This window comes from Ochotona princeps, chromosome 1, assembly GCF_030435755.1.
Source record: "Ochotona princeps isolate mOchPri1 chromosome 1, mOchPri1.hap1, whole genome shotgun sequence".
NCBI lineage: Eukaryota > Metazoa > Chordata > Mammalia > Lagomorpha > Ochotonidae > Ochotona > Ochotona princeps.
Genome location: NC_080832.1, coordinates 106048783 through 106065069, shown reverse-complemented (window position 1 = coordinate 106065069; position 16287 = coordinate 106048783). Strand labels below are relative to the sequence as shown.

The 16287-nt window shown below is 47.8% G+C and overlaps 1 protein-coding gene across 2 annotated transcripts; it reads right to left on the bottom strand.

Annotated features, from left to right (window-relative positions):
• Positions 1 to 3832: 3832 nt before the first annotated feature.
• MRPS10 (mitochondrial ribosomal protein S10) lies at positions 3833 to 11950 on the bottom strand. 2 transcript variants are annotated; one of them, XM_012928480.2, is made up of 7 exons: positions 11868 to 11950; positions 9106 to 9170; positions 8943 to 9012; positions 7205 to 7341; positions 6286 to 6394; positions 5387 to 5476; positions 3833 to 4952 (listed from the first exon to the last, which is right to left on the bottom strand). In XM_012928480.2, exons 1-7 carry the CDS (start codon positions 11913 to 11915, stop codon positions 4869 to 4871), a joined length of 603 nt encoding a protein of 200 aa, XP_012783934.1. In that variant the 5' UTR covers positions 11916 to 11950; the 3' UTR covers positions 3833 to 4868. The 2 variants fall into 2 exon arrangements, with proteins under 2 accessions (XP_012783934.1, XP_004590423.1); XM_004590366.3 differs by having other exon boundaries at positions 3839 to 4952; positions 8943 to 9015.
• Between the last annotated feature and the right edge of the window lie 4337 nt (positions 11951 to 16287).

Below are 16287 nucleotides of genomic sequence, written 5' to 3'. Positions count from 1 at the left end.
CATGGGGACTGCAGGCAGGCAGCCAGCCAGAAGCCTGGCTCCGGGGACAAAGAAATGCTTGGGAGCAACAAACCAACGTGTGTGCAGCCCCAGGCAGGCCTGGCCCTGCGCCCACCTAGACTGTCTCTGTGCGAGGGTACTTGTGATGCGGGGGCTTTCATGATGCTGAACTTGAGCGCGGCTCCCCAAGATGCCTAGGATGAGGGTCAGCGCCAGGACCAGGGGCACAGCATCGTGTGCTGCAATGTACAGCTTCAATCCTTATACTTGGCTTCCTAGTCGCTCTCTTCCCTTTGTTTTTAGAGCAGAGGTGAAAAGCCTCTTTTCTGGTAAGGGCCATTTGGATATTTACAAAAAAATGTCTGTGGGCCATGCAGTTGTCAACTTAAAAAAAAAAAAAAAAAAAAAAAAAAAAAAAAGAGCCTGCTTTGGATTTACTGAATTTCAAGTCCCACATGCGATCACTTTGGCAGGACCAGGCTAAAGGTGGTCCATGGGTCCGACGTTCCCCACTCCCGCTTTACAGGAAATGAGTACATTTTGCTCATATGAAAAAGGAAACCTTTTGGGAATGAGGTGCAGGGGGCCCAAGTACTTGGGAGATCCTTCACTGCTTTCCAGGCACATTAGCAGGGAGCTGGATTGAAAGTGGGGCAGCCAGAAGATCTTTCTCTGTCTCTCCTTCTGTCTGTCTATAAGTCTGCCTTTCCAAGAAATAAATTTTAAAAAAGCAAACAGCAGAGGACGGCTGTTTGCCATGTTCTGCTGCTTCCTCAGGGTGCATTAGTGACGAGCTGGATTGGAAGTGGAGCAGCCAGGATATGAACTGCTGCCCACATTGCAGGCAGCAGCTCAACCTGCTCATCGCAACATCGGCCATGGTTCAGTGTGGATTATTTCCTACATCGGATGAGGGAGTACACTGAGGCTCCGACAGGGTTAATTATGCTGTCCAAGTTTACAGCAGTTAGTGGCTTTTATCTGATTCTTGTCTGAATTCAAAGTCCCTGCTACTCTCAATGTTGGAGCTACACTAATGCAGGAGACACACAGCAAGTGATGATTAAAACAGTTTTCCTAGGGCAGGTTCAAGCATTTCAAGGAATACATGTCTTTTTCTTCGAAAGGGCAGGATCTTGGCACCACGTTAGTTTGACCAGCAGACCATGAGGCATACAGGACCTCTGAACAGATTATTTTATTTAATGTGAAGAACACAGGCTTCCAATCTGAGAAAGAACTCACTTCCTGTCTGCCTTCTGGCTTACTCTGTCATTAGATTGACTTTTCTCTCCCTGCCTCCCATCCCCACCATGATAAAGACCTGGCCATTCTGTTTGGAATATGCACCTTGCTCAGAGACTGAATTTTAAGCAAACAAACCCCAAACCTTTGCAGCTATCAGAATGAGAAATAACCTTATTTACATGAAAAAGCAGGCTTCAGGGGGTGGCTGTTTGGCCCAGAGGTTAAGACATTGCTCAAGATTTCCACAGCCCTAATCAGAGCGTCTGGGGTTCAAGTCCTGGCTCTGGCTTGTGCAGACCCTGGGAGCGGTGGGGCGGCTAAGGTACTGGGTCTCAGCCACCACCCTGGATGGAGCTCCTAGCTTCTGGCTTTGCCACTGTGGACAGCTAGCCAGTGAACCCAAGTCAGTGAGGAGCTTGCTCTGTGTCTCAAGGAAAAAAAAGTAGGCTTCAAACACACCATTGCTTTTTATTGAAGAAATAGTGCTATTTATTGTTAGGTGGTGCATGGTGTGGATTATTTGCATATTTGTCTTAAAACACAAATAATCGTTATTAAAAACAAAATGACGTGAAGTGACAAGGAATCTTGATGACTGGGTACTTCAGTAGGAAACATCCTTGCAACTCACCTGGCAGAGCTGATGGTGAGCTCACATCCGCCACCCTAAGAGAGCACAGGGACTTAGGTTTTCCGCAGAAAAGCCCCAAGCCCTGTAGGTGTGGGTCTGCAGTTATTTTTAAAAAGCCACCTCTAAAAATAAACAGGTTTCACAAACTTCTGCTTTACCAGACATTACCACTCGTCTTACTGTCTAGTTCTTAACCCCGAAGCCTACACCTGGGCTGAGTAAGCTTAGGGAGTTGTGAATGGCACTCAACAACGGGGCCAAAAGGGGCTAGGGTCTCCAGGGTGCTGCTGTGTGTGCTGACAACATGTGCTGTCTGCACTGAGGCCAGGCAGTGGGTCAGCATGAGAGGGCAGACAATCATGACGAAGGAGGAGACACCAAGAAGCCATAGCCACCCTCTGCTGTGCAGGCACCCACAGGAGACACAGAGCCAACTCTGCCATAGGAATGGCCATTCCCGAGTGCTGCTGTGCCTTAGACTCACGCTGCTGTTTAATCACCAGTGAGTAGACAACCCCGCACACAAGGCATTAATCAGTGAGGCGCTTCATGAGGGAGAGCATCTGTGGTGGTTGGAGTGGGAGTGGAGAGAAAGACAGCTATCTCCTCCATTTGCTGGTTCACTCCTCAAGCAGCCCCAACAGCCAGGTCTGGGCCAGCCTCATGGGTGGTGTAGGGAAGGTACCTCGGACCTCTTCCCCTACTCAGGCACGGCAGCAGGAAGCTGGACGAAAACAGCTAGGACCAGCGTTCGATCTGGGACACTGGCATTTTATAAATGGCAACTTGAACTGCTATGCCGTGACACGGGCCTCGGAACTGCCTCATGTCAGTGGCTACCCTGTGTGGATCACTTTGTCCAAGTTAATTCATATGTGTGATGCTTCGTAAAATGGCCAATTCTCAGCAAGAACAAACATGTCCCTGTAACATTAAACACTGCAGATAGAAGAACCATGGCCCTTGAGTCCTCCCCTGTTGAAGGAGAGACTGAAATGCAGTTTCCCCAGACAGTGGCTTCTATCTGAGCTACAGCATCTGCCTGGAGAAGGAGCACATCTGGAGTCTTCTCCCAGCTCCTGGGCCAAGCTGCCAGCTGTGGTCCTCAGAGGCTGCCCAGCACTACTCTGTGGCCTCTATCCCCTCCCAGCTCTCCGAGACACCTCAGGGCTCCCCTCCCCACCGCCCCATCACAGGACCATTCTCCTTCGGCCACCCAATGGGAGAGCACCTGGCCAGGTAAGGGGCCAGGTAGGGAACTCCCTCTTCTCAGAAAATCACCTAGTTGGGGTTGGATCTCTTGATCCCCTTCACATTGCCTAACTGGGATGTGGACCACGTGGAGTCCACACTGTCACAGCCATGGCGATCCTAATAGGAAGAAGGGGCAGATTCTTAACATCTTTCCAGATTCCCTTGAAACTTCTCCCAGAACCTGAGCCTGCTTCCTCAAAGCACTCTCCTCACCTGCCATGCTCGGTTTGCCCTTGGCATTTTGGATACGAGCAAGCCCTAGGAAAGGCCTGAGCCAGGATCAGAGTCAGAAACTGACACAGAGGTGCTCAACACAGGAAACTGGCACCAAAGTCACGAACAGTGGAAGTGACAGGGCCAGCCAGCCCCAGCCACTGAGCCTGTGGAGCTCCACTGCCCAGGGTGACAGCAACTGGAAGAGGCAAGTATGTGCTAAATACTATTATGTCCACCCAATTTAGATGTATGATGCTTGTATGAATCACAGGATGAATGGGGTGACACAGGTAGTCATTTCTTGAAAGTATCAATTTCATTACAATGTCTCCTGGAAGCAGCTTTATAAGATTTGTGCTCCAAGGGCTTAGAGTGAGGTCTGATGAGGTGCAGTGGATTAATTGCTACTGACAACAGCGACAAGCCTTATTAGAGTGCCAGTTTAAGTCCTCTCTGCTTCCAATCCAGTTTTCTCCTAATGTACCTGGGAAAGCAGTGAAAGACGGACTAACTGCTTAGACCCTCAGCACCTTTGGGAGAAACTCTAATGGAGCTAAGGGTCCTGGCTTCCACTTGGCCCAGCACTGGCTGCTATGGCCATCTGGGGAGTGAACTAGTAGACAGACGACCCACCTTTCTCTGCTGCTCTTTCAAACAAATTTTTAAAATTTCGGGGTATGCTACAAATGTGCTCCATCTACAGAAAGGTTGATTCACTTTAAAGAAGACACCATTTGGGCCTGGCGTGGTAGCCTAGTGGTTAAAGTCCTCGCCTTGCCTGTGTCAGGATCCCATATGGGCACTAGTTCATGTCCTGGCGGCCCTGTTTCCCATCCAGCTCCCTGCTTGTGGCCTGGGGACCCTGCACTCACATGGGAGACTTGGAAAAAGCTTCTGACTCCTGGCTTCAGATCAACTCAACTCTGGCTGTTGTGACCACGTGGGGAGTGCATCAGCAGGACAGAAGATCTTCCTCCGTCTCTCCTTCTCTCTGAAGGAGACACCATTTGCTTACCACCCCTAAAGTAACAGATCCAGCCCTCCCCAGGCATACAACAGAACCTGCACTTGATCCTGCCCAGAAGGCAGAGACGCCATGTGCCAGAAGCCTTACCTGACCCACGATAAATCAACCAACAGGTCCTTCTAGGAACTTCTAAGGAGGATGTGCGAAGAATATTCCAAACACTCATTTTCAGCAAATAAATTCAAACTGGCATAAACTAGTAAGTGGAGAGTAAAATAAGACACACAGTTCCCTTTTCTGGTTCTCAGTAGTCAGACGCTTTGTTCCCATCTGCTAAGATCAGAGCTGAAACAGGCATACGTATATGCACAAGAACCAACAAGGCAGATCTTTCCGCATGTCCAGTCTGTTGCTACGGCTCTATCGCCCACTCTGCCAGATGGAGGACTCAGCAGGGCAGCCGGACCCAGACTGCCAACTGGAGGCACTGGCCATTTACACACACCCAGCTGGCCAGCCATCTCACACGCAGGTGCACGTGGCCCCAAAGCATCATGACTTGCTTTCTCCTTTCTCCTCCGGTACTGCTTCCCACACTGGCTCCTTGATGTGTTCTGGTAACTGTTCCAGTTGTGTCTAAAACAAAACAGAACACAACTACTATATACAACATGAACGGAAATGTGCTCTTCGGCTGTAAACCAGATTTATCGTCAATTCTTCCTGCCACTTCTTCCTTTTATCCCACCAACTTCCCATATTTTTGCAGGGCTCTGAAATGGAGGGGAAGAAATCTGAATGGATATAAAGTGCTCTCAGATCAATGATCCTCAGAGACCCGAGGGTTTGTCACTGCAGGCAGTCCCTGAGCCCAGACACCTCCCATTAGCTCTCCAGCAGGCCTCGGCTGCACGGCAGCATTCCGTCACACAGGGAGAAGGTTTCAGTCCCTGGCCACTATGCCTCCCACTTAACACATGTCTGTGCCTGCAGGTAGTGGGCCAGGATCAGGCTGCCACACATCAAAATCAGACGGACACACTGCAAACAGACTGGTACCCAGGTCATACCTTTGTTACTTCCATGGCAACTCCTTCCGGTAAGTTTCGCTGAATATACTCCAAGTACACATCTGCTGTACTTCCGGTTAGACGTTCTAACTAAAATAACAAGTGTAAAAGTGGTCCACGGCATGCCCAATCACAGGGGAAGGAAAGGAATGGAGCCTGTCCTTCCCCTAAGAAATGCTACACTGAATCTGTCCTCTGTCCCCCATCCTTTTTTTTTTTTTGTTAAAGTGTATCATGTTTTACCTATGCTTCAACTCTGGCTGAACTGCACGCAGGGGGCACAAGGCCTGTGCCCCTTCCCCCAAATGCAGCAGCCATAAAGCCGTGCTCCACAGATCCACAGCCATCTATTAAAAAGTGTCACAAAGCAACTCAAGATAAAGAAAACAGGAGGCTGAATTTTAAGACAGAGTTGAAGATTGTTCTTTTTAAGAAAAATTTATGTGTTTATTTAAATGGAAAGGCAGATAGAGAGAGTAAGATCTTCTGTTTGCTGATTCATTCTCCAAGTGGCTGGAATGGCCGGTGCTGAGCTGACCTGAAGCCAGGAGCCAGAAACTTCTGGATCTCTCATATGGGTGCAGGGTCCCAAGGCTTTGGGCCATCCTCCACTGCTTTTCTAGACAACAAGAGGGGGCTGGATGGGAAGTGGAGCAGCCAGAACATGAACTGATACCTATATGGGATCCTGACACATGCAAGGCAAGGACTTTAGCCACTAAGCTACCACACCAGGCCCTTGGTTTTCTTTAAACACAAAAAGACATTTCCCTTCTCTACAGTGAGTGGGCAAAGGCTGGCTAAAAGCAAGTCGCTCAAATCAACACCTAAGGCAGCTGAGGACAGGCTAGTGTAACAGGAGTGTTCTGAAAACGCCTGAGTGCCGGCAATCAACTCACCTCTAAGCACCTGTACAGAGTCCGCATTTCATACTGAACCCTGTGCTTCTTGAAAATGTGCACTGATTTGAGAAGAGTAAATCGCTCTATTTTCCTTGGAGGTTCGTGTCTGAAATGAACGGGCAAAATAACATGCTGACTGATGAGGAAACCTGAGTCACTGATACGAAAGCACGATTCCACTCTTCTGTAGGTCAGGCCCCACTCAACTGGAGGCAATAACCATCACTTAAAGACTTGCACCTGTCGGGACTGTCATCTGTGACAACCACCACTGATGGCAGAAAGCCCAGGCCAAAAACCAACCCTGTGAAAGCAGCAGGAACCTTCTCCCGCAGACTCCAAAGACCACATCCCTGCTGCTTCTGCACCGAGTCCCTTTCTGACTACACATGTGCACTGTGAAGACTAACAATGTTGTGGTGGTCACAGGAGGAATGCCTGCAGTTGTAGGCAAGCGCAGCTTCCACTGTAACCCAGATGGTTTTAGGAAGTGGCACAGCCTTCTGCCTTTATTGAAGGTCAGACTGGTGAATCCCCAAATGGCCCTCATTTACTACCAGAAACAGCAGCGCCAACTCACAGGAGGCAGTTCCACCTGGCCCTGGGTAACTCCAGGACACATGAAGTTCACCTTTCTGGTACAGGAAATCACTGGGGGAGGAGTGCTTGTCAGGGCAGATGGGAGATAACGACCTGCTGGCCAAAGATGACCCACCCAAAGGTCTCAAGTGACAGGCTCCCCTAGGGAGAGCCCAGAGAGGTGGGCTCCTCCAATCTCCTCTAGCATTTCCATTTCCTTGCTTACTCATTGTAGCATCTATAAAGTCTGAATGGAGAGGCAGCGTTGATCTGCTCACAACACTAATACTTGAAGCACCCTGCTCCAGCAGGCTGGGTTAGGACAGGGCATACTTACACTTTAACAGAGATCCCAAGCTCTTTAGCAGCAAGCACAGCAAAATACTCATAGCTGTCCAACACGGCCTTATCGTGGCCTTTCACTAAAATGGAGAGCCGCTTATATAAGGTGTCGGGTTCATCAGAAACAGTGATCTAAAACCCCAGAGAAAAGTTTCAGCTGTGGTTCCTCCACCATTTCTAACTGGTACATTTAACATGTTACTCTCCAACTGAACACCTTTCGAGTTTCTAATAAATGGGAAGAAAAATGCTGCATAACACCTTACCACTGTGAGCTTAAGGACTTGGAGACTGGTGCAATGCCCTATACCACTGGGGAGTACAGAGCATGAAGCTGCAGGACTTGTCAAGGTAACTTACGAAATCACTAACAGAATGTTCCAACTTCAGTCACTAAGCCGCTGGTTCACAATGAGAAAGGACCCCAGGATGCGTTAGCACAGTGGGAAGACTGGGTCTTACACCTGAACTCTGCTACTCACAACTAAGCGTGCATGACAACGGCCAAGGCACACAGTCTCAGTGCTCTTCACTTGCCTTGTAGAGAAAATAGAATTCTTTTGCTACAGAGCTCATAGATTTCTTAAGAAATAAAACATGAAACCTGACCCAAACATTTAAAACACTGTTATGCACAGGTAAACTGTTTCTCTTCATACTCTTTTTTATTAGGTTTTACTCATGGATGGTTTGCCTGCCCTGACACACTTGTTACTCATTTCTAATTAAAATACTGTGACACTGACTGTACTTATAATTTCTACCTCTGCCTCCTTAATACCAGGAGACCTCAGAAATAATGGGTTTCACATTCCTTTCCTCCTCCAAGAGGTGAACTACCTTTATTTCATTCATCCATTAAACCAGTAAGTGGTATTACTAATCCAATGATTCAGTGTTAAAATTACTGCAACACTGCAAAGAGGTCTACCTTCTAACCAGGGAGTGAGACATTCACTCTTCATTAATTCAAGCACGTATGTTGGAAGATCAAACATACTGATGCCCCTAGGCATATGCTGTGAGGAGGAGGAGGACGAGGAGTGTAGCTCTATAATGCATTCTGAGTGAGTACTGCAGGGTCCTAAATGGGCTCCAGGGGGGCTCAGCACTTAGTGCAGAACCAAAGACATGAAGGCTATAGAAAAATGCTCTTCCATAACACATAGTATTCCACATCACTAAGCATGACAACTCTGTAGTCACACTGAGGCGACAGCACAGACTGGCCGTTACATCTGTGATGGGTAACTGGTTCTTTTAGAACTTCCCTGTGCACTCTGAAAAGCAGTATAATCATCCCAAACATGCAACTACACATATGCCAGTACTCCAGAACAAAAGCTTAAAAAATTTTGAAAATTAATTTATTTGAGACAGAGAGGGAGGAAGAGATCTCCCACCCCTGGTTCACACTTCAAATTCCTGCCACAGTCACGGCTGTGCCAGGATGGAGCTGGGGACTCAGGACTCAATCTGGGTCTCCCACGAGGGTGCAGGGACCCAACCCCCTAACCATCACTGGCTGTCTCATGGAGTGGGCACCAGCATGGTGCTGGCATGAAGCAGAGCAAGGACCCGAACCTGGGCACTCCAATACAGAAAGTGGGCTTTTCAACAGGCATCTTCACCACTAGGCCTAAAGTCTGACTCCAGAACAAAATTCTTAAAGTATTTGGAAAACATCCCTGAATGAAACCATAAGAAATAGTTAAGAAATAGAGAACACATACCACGGGTTTGGTCAACTCCTTAGGAAAATCAATGTGCAGGTTTGAGAACTGTACCCACTTCATATTGGTACTGCTATGCATGGGGAAGAAAAGAGAAACTCAGCTGTAAGAAGTGCAGGAGCCACTGTCATGTTAAACGGAGCACACTCAATTGTGTACTTACATAAGAAAATCACCATGTTTGGCTGCACTGCCCTTGGAGGTGTTTATGGGAAAATTTTCCAAGCCCTGAAAATACAAGCGGCAGGAACACGTGTTAAAGACGGAGCTGGAGCCCGAAGCATTCATCCACTAAAAAACACTTGTGCCTTCACTTTCTCATTTTTAACAGAATAATTACATTTCTTTATTATACTGATTTTGCCTGGATATTTTAAAACAATAACAACAGCTAAACGTTTTTATAATCTAACTCACTAGGAGCTGGAGAAAGCGTTTTGAAGTACTCTTCTCACATAAGGTAGTCAACCACAGAGCAAACCGCAACAACTTGTTATTTTCAAGTCTTCTGGCAGCTCCCTTTGCAGGAACAAAACTTCCTAGCTTCAGGAAACAGTACTGGACCTGTACCTAGTTTCCACCTATTGGTTTCTTCTTGAAGCCTTCCTGGGATTCACAAGCGCGGCCTGAGGGGTGAATACTGGAGTATTCACACAGTGGTGAGGGGCTGTCTGGGATGTTTACATCCTGTATTTGTGCAGATGCCTGGCAGGTCCGGCTCTACATCCTACCCCAGCTTCCTGAAAGCAGCAGATGATGGCTCAGGTATCGGAGTATCTGCCATCTATGGGGAAGTCTCTGCAACTATGGGGATGTGAACTGGGGTTGGGCTAAGAATTGAGATCCGTGTTCCTGGCTTCGGCCTTGCCTGGCCTGGGCTGTTGCAGCTATGTGGGAAATAAACCAGCAGATGCAAGATCTCTCTCTCTCTGCTTTGTGAACATTAAAATTGGTAAATAAAAAATATTAGGGCCCGGCAGTGTAGTCTAGTGGCTAAAATCCTTGCCTTGCACACGCCAGGATCCCATATGGGCACTGGTTCATGTCCCGGCTGCTTTACTTCCCATCCAGCTCCCTGCTTGTGGCCTGGGAAAGCAGTTGAGGACGGCCCAAAGCCTTGGGACCCTGCACCCGGAGTGGGAGACCCAGAAGAGGCCCCGGGATCCTGGCTTCGGATTGGCTCAGCTTCAGCCGTTGCAGCTGCTTGGGGAGTGAATCAATGGATGAAAGATCTTCCTGTCTCTCTTCCTCTCAGCATGTTTGCCTTTCCAATAAAAACAGTAGGCTTAGCCTTGGCCTGCAGCATCAGCATCCCATATGTGCTGCTTCGAGTCCTGGCAGCTTCACTTCTGATCCAGCTCCCTGCTGGTGGCCTGGGAAGACAGCGGAAGAGGGCCTAAACCTTTGGGTCGCCCCTGCACCCACTTTGGAGGACCTGGACAAAGATTCTATCTCCTAACTTCAGACTGGCTCGGCTCTGGCAGTTGATGCCACTGAGTGAAAGGGAGATCTCTCTCTGCTTTTTCCGTTTCTATACTTCTGCCTTTCAAATGAAAATAAATATATATATATGTATATATATATATTTAAACTCCTGGATTTCTTTGACAAAACTGTAACCCGAGGGAGCAGAATAACTACAGTGTTAAAAATACACGCAGATGAAAATAACAGTTCAAAACAAAGAGAAGTGTAATCACAACAAGGGATGGCAGCTAAAAATGTTGCAAAAACCTATCCCTGAGTTGCTCTTTATCCAAAATGAAGACAGAGTCCCCTTTTTCCTAGGTGTACAGGAGAAAACAGAGAGAAAGAAAATCACAGTACAAGGTCACAGAGGTGTGCCCGCGTGCCATTCTGCACACAGGATCACCGGGAGACCCCTAGCCACCCTGCAGGCCAGGAACACATGGCTAAGGAAAGGGCACCTGCTGGTCTTGTTCTCCACTTCGGAAGTTCAAGCTCAAAAAAGCTACATCCACAAATCGCGTGCCTGTCTGAATTGAGCATGTGGAAGGGCGCAGTCTGAATACATCTGCTAAGGAACCAAAAAAAAATCATGCTTTAACACCATTCAGTTTTCTTTCAAGAGCACTGGGAGGGTCCAAGAGTCATCTTCGAGAAGAACCTGCACATCAAAGCCCTTTCCCACAGCTTTCCAGAGACCCTCCCTCCCTCTGCAGAACACAGCACAGCTCACAGGGGGCCGCACCTGCACCAACCTGCAGGGCTGCCACCAAAGAACCAGCTGGCTTCTGTGTGAAGCCAGACGTTTAAAGAGATTAAAAAAAAAAAAAAAAGTAACAAGATTGTCACTCCTAAATTAATTTTGTCTTGGAAAGCACAGGTGAGTTTCGTGTTAATGATGTTAACATCCCATTACTTTGAAAAACACCGGGATACCTTAAAACTGGATTACTGTTTTATCCTAGAAAAGTTAAATCGATACAGTTGGCTGAAGCCACAAATCCAGAAATTGCTCGGAGCGGTCTTCTCGCTGAGCGTTGGGAAGGTTCTCCAGGGCGGCCGCGGGGCGCTCGGAGCCCCCAGCTTTACGAGACCAGCATCCTGTCAACTCAGTTTATTCTGCAAACACGTGGGTGGAATATTCGCTTTGTAGCCTTTCCGGCTCTGGCCTCCTACCACTCCTTCTGCTCCTCTGCCCCGACACTGCTTTATGCTCAATCCCACCAGAGAACTCCAGGTGACAGCAGCCCCTCCCTCACCACCTGCTGGCCAACACCAGCCCGAGACAAGAACAGCTCCTGAGGAGCTGCAGGGCTGACAGCAGCGAGGCTCGGCAACCCCGGTCCCGCCAGCCCTGCCGGCCCCGCCAGCCAGCGCCGACCCCTAACCCCGCCAGCCAGCGCCGACCCCTAACCCCGCCAGCCAGCACCGGTTCCGTGTTCCCAGCCCGCCTCGTACCTGCCAAAGGCGCCGGCACACGGACCCCATGACCGTCCGCACCGCCATCTTGCCGTCCACAACTCCCAGAATTGCTTCCGGGGCCACAGCGGCGGCCTTGGATCATAGAGTTTACCGAAGGAGAGAGTGTCTCCTCGTGTTCCGGCACAGGAATAATAGTAGAGACATGGTTCCTCCCTGGCTTGTGGTGGGAGGTCACCTGGGCAGCTCCTACACATCCTAAAATCCTAAAATCCCTCCCGCCCGATTCTGGGAAATTACCAGATCACATATTCCCATGTTTTGTTTCCAAGCCGTGTTTATCCTGTGGTTCATGTTTTGCTTGAAAAAAATACCCAGCTATCTCTGGGAACTGAAATAGTGGCTGAATTATTTGCTTCCTCCCCCCCACCCGCCTTTTTAAAGAATTTTATTAAAATGTCTATTCATTAAAATGTTTTTAAAACGCCTTTCACTACTACAGAGTCGAGGCTCCAATCCCTTACCTGTCAAACAATAGCCTAGCAGTCATGTTCTTTAACTCCAGCTTCTCAGCCCAGCTCCAGTCTTCTTGTATACCGCCTTCCTAACTGTTCCTAACGTATTCGTTTTCTTATGTTGCTCTAGTATTTCAGAATTTGCAAGGGCTGCCTTCTCCTGGGATAACAACCTGGAAGTGTTTGGTGTAGTGGTTACTGTCCCCGTCATTTAGTTTCAGTTAAAAAGGCTTATCAAGGATGTGCTAAGTTTTATTTAGTTTATGTGAATGGAACAGTCTAGACTTGCTGTTCGGTGCTGTGGTTTCTAAGCCCAGGTTTTCCACTTTACCACCCTAAGCCCCAGGTTTCTCGTGTCAGAGATGATAATGGTTCCTTCTTGAAACAGCTGCTTGGAGGATTGTGCGAGCTGTTGACGGCTGATTGTAGCGTCTTGCCTAATACTTGATAAACTCATGACAAATGTCATCATGATTTATCTCACCGGCCTTGCAGGTTGTTGAAAGTGGAGAGGTCAAGTTTGTGAGAACAAGTTCAAAGTCACAGTTTCTAAACCAGGGATAGTGCAGATGGGAAGATTCCTTTGTTTTTACTCCTCACAAGTTGATAGGACTTGCCCTGTTTTGCAAAACAAAACAAAACAAAACAATAGAAGGGGAGCAAAGATTTGCCCAACTTACAACAAACTGCTGAAAGATCCAGGGGGCAGCTGGCCTGGTGCTTTTCTAGAATTCACCCCTGGTTCACACCAAGGCAGTGGGCATTCCAAAAGACTCCTCATCTGCAACCTGGTTGTGCTTCCGCAGTGTGCATCAGCCTTTCCGGTCGGCATTTCTGCAACAGTCCTTCGTCCTGTCCTTGTGCCCCTTGGAGTGACCTCAGTTGAAGAGGAGTTTTGCATCTGCAGTGTAGGTGACATTCCCCCTGCACACAGCTATCACCTGTGTTAGCCCATATGGGATCCCGGGGCTTTCAAGGCGAGGACTTTAGCCACTAGGCCATGCCGCCGGGCCCGAAAGGAGTGTGCTGTTATAGCACAGGGATGGGTCCTGGGAGTAGAGGTTCATGAGGATTGGTAGGGAACGTGACAGGCGGGGACCAAGGATACGGGTCCACAAGGGGTTGGTGGGCAGCGCTGTCAGGGAACAAAACTGGGTGAAACTGAAACATAAGGGAGCTGAAGCCTAACAAATCAACTATTTAAAGTAGTGGCAGGTCTAAATGGTGGGGGGGGGGTGTCATCGGTCTTCCTGGCTGATGTTCAACTCCTCACACTAATAGTGCTTTTTCTCCTCCCCCATAGTGATGAGGGTCACTTCTATCTGGGTCTCTTTGGAGGTGAGGCAGGCACCCTTTCCCACCGCCTCTAAAAAAGAGTGGGTTTAATTTACTTAAAGAAAAAAAAATTTATTTATTTGAAAGGCAAAGTTACAAAGAGATTGTTCATCTGCTGGTACAATCCTCAGATGGCCACAGCATCTGGGGGCAGGACCAGGCTGAAGCGGGGGGCTTCTTCCAGGTCTCCTATGTGGCACCAAGCCTTGGCTGCTTTCCCGGGTCATTAGCAGGGAACTGGGTTGGAAGTGAAGTGTGGGTCTGGAACTGGCAACCATAAGGAATGCTGGTGTCACAAGGGGTGGCTTAACCCGCTGCATCACAGAGGTTTATTGCTAAGGACCTGGAAGCGTGCTGAAAGCAGCCAGGGGGCTGTATCCCAATCCCTTCCTCTAAGACCAAACCTGTTCTTCTTATTAACGAGTTTCCTCTGCTTACAGACTTCATCTTCCTGTGCTAAGCCATATTATGTGTCACCAAACAGCCTTTGGGCCTGATGACTTTGGGCAAGGTGCCAACCTGGTCCAATTCCCTGGTGGCAAAACCTACCACAGTTTTTCCAGCAGTTGGGCTGCCAACAGGGCTCTATGGAATATGTGGGCATAGACAGTGCTCCGAACTTGGCCTCTGAGCTGTGGGTTTCTTCCCTACAGTCCAAACTTTCAAACATCTAATAAAAATGATCAGGAGCTGTGATTCTTGCTCATGCACCTGGTTTGTTTGTTTCTTTCTTTCTTTCTTTCTTTCTTTCAAGATTTTTATTTTTACTTGAAAAGCAGTTTTACGAAAAGGAAAGACAAAGAGAAAGATCTTCCATCCACTAGTACACTCCCAAGTGGCCGTAACGGCTGGAGCTGAGCTGATCTGAAGCCAGGAGCCAGGAGCTTCATTCAGGTCTCCCATGTGAGTGGCAGGGTTTCAAGGACTTGGGCCATCCTTTGCCGCTTTCCCAGGCCACAAGCAGAGAGATGGAAAGGAAGTGGAGCAGCTGGGATATGAACCAGCATCACATGGGATGCTGGTGCTTGAAGGTAGATTAGCCAACTGAGCTGTGGTGCTGGCCCCGATGCACCTGGCTTTATTTCCAGGAAAAAGGAAAAAGAAACAAGCAAGCAAACAAAAAAAGGCACATCAATTTTTTCTAAGCTAAACTGTAGTTTGATTGTACCAGTGGTTTTAAAAGGCAGCCCTTGGGCCCAGTGTGGTAGCCAAGTGGCAAAAGTCCTTGCCTTGCATGTGCTGGGATCCCATATGGGCGCCAGTTTGTATTCCAGCATACCTGCTTCCCATCCAGCTCCCTGCTTGTGGCCTGGGAAAGCAGTTGAGGACGGCCCAAAGCCTTGGGATCCTATACCTATGTGGGCGACCCAAAAAGAGCTCCTGGCTCCTGCCTTCGGATCAGCGCAGCTCTGGCTATTGCAGCCACTTGGGGAGTGAATCATCAGATGGAGGATCTTTCTGTCTCTCCTCTCTGTATATCTGACTTTCCAATAAAAGAAAAAAAATAAATCAACCAACCCTTTTGCTCTTTTATACAGAAGTATCTCTGAGCTAAAGATCCCTTATGGTTCATTGAGGATGAACTAAAATGTCTTCATAGTCATGTTTTATATTGGCATTACAATTCCTCACATGTTCCCTGAGCAAATCAGGCTGCACATCCATGGGATGGAGAATTGATTATAGGAAAACACAGAAGTTTTATGCTCTGATGTCTTTGTGTCACTCATGGATACACATAGATACACACAACATCACTGGAAGACTAGAGAAGTAATTAACAAGTAGTTGTGGAACACCTGCTAAGAATGGCTGTGAGTGTATGTGTGAGCTACTGATGGTTAGGGAGCTCAGGATATTGTGAAAGCAAGACCTTTGCTCTTCCTAGTGGGGGCCCTGGATCCATATGGGATTCCCAGGCCCAGCATGTTCCGTCCAGCTATTATACTTGTTGGCAGAAATAAATCATCTTTATGCATGCTCCTCAGCCTGGATAAAGCAGGATGGAACAGTGCCTGGGATACAGGGGATCACAAGGAATGAAGGAATAGTTCTAATAGATGGAGCAGATTTAACAACTACATCCTAGAAAAAGACTGGATAAAGGTACACTGCCTTGAGAGGAATAGCTCTTTTGTCTGATGCAAGGTTGTGTAAACCAGGTAGCAAAATGAAAGTTAAAAAACATAGATCAAGGCCTTGGGCAGGCATGCCTCTTAAGGGATATAAAATGCCAAATTTCTCATAAAATGCCCAATTTCCCATTCCTTCTAAAAAATTGCTGTTTATTATTAAAAGGGAAACATTTAAAATTCAGAAATAAAGATTTTAAACAGAAATCAAGATGGTCGTGGACTTTGAGGAAGATTTACTCTAAGAGGTCTCTGTGTCATACAGTCGCTTAGGACAGTCGGGGTAATAGCCCATTTCTCCAGCAGTGGGAACTTAGGTCAGTGGCTAGAAAAGAAGGACGTTGTAAGACAGATACAACTCAGAAAGATAATATTTTTATTTCCAGAGCAGCTGATGCAATATTGAGTCAGGTTTTCACAAATAAATATAACAGTGTCTATTTGATTACATCTGCATTTCATGAATGCCCACTTACA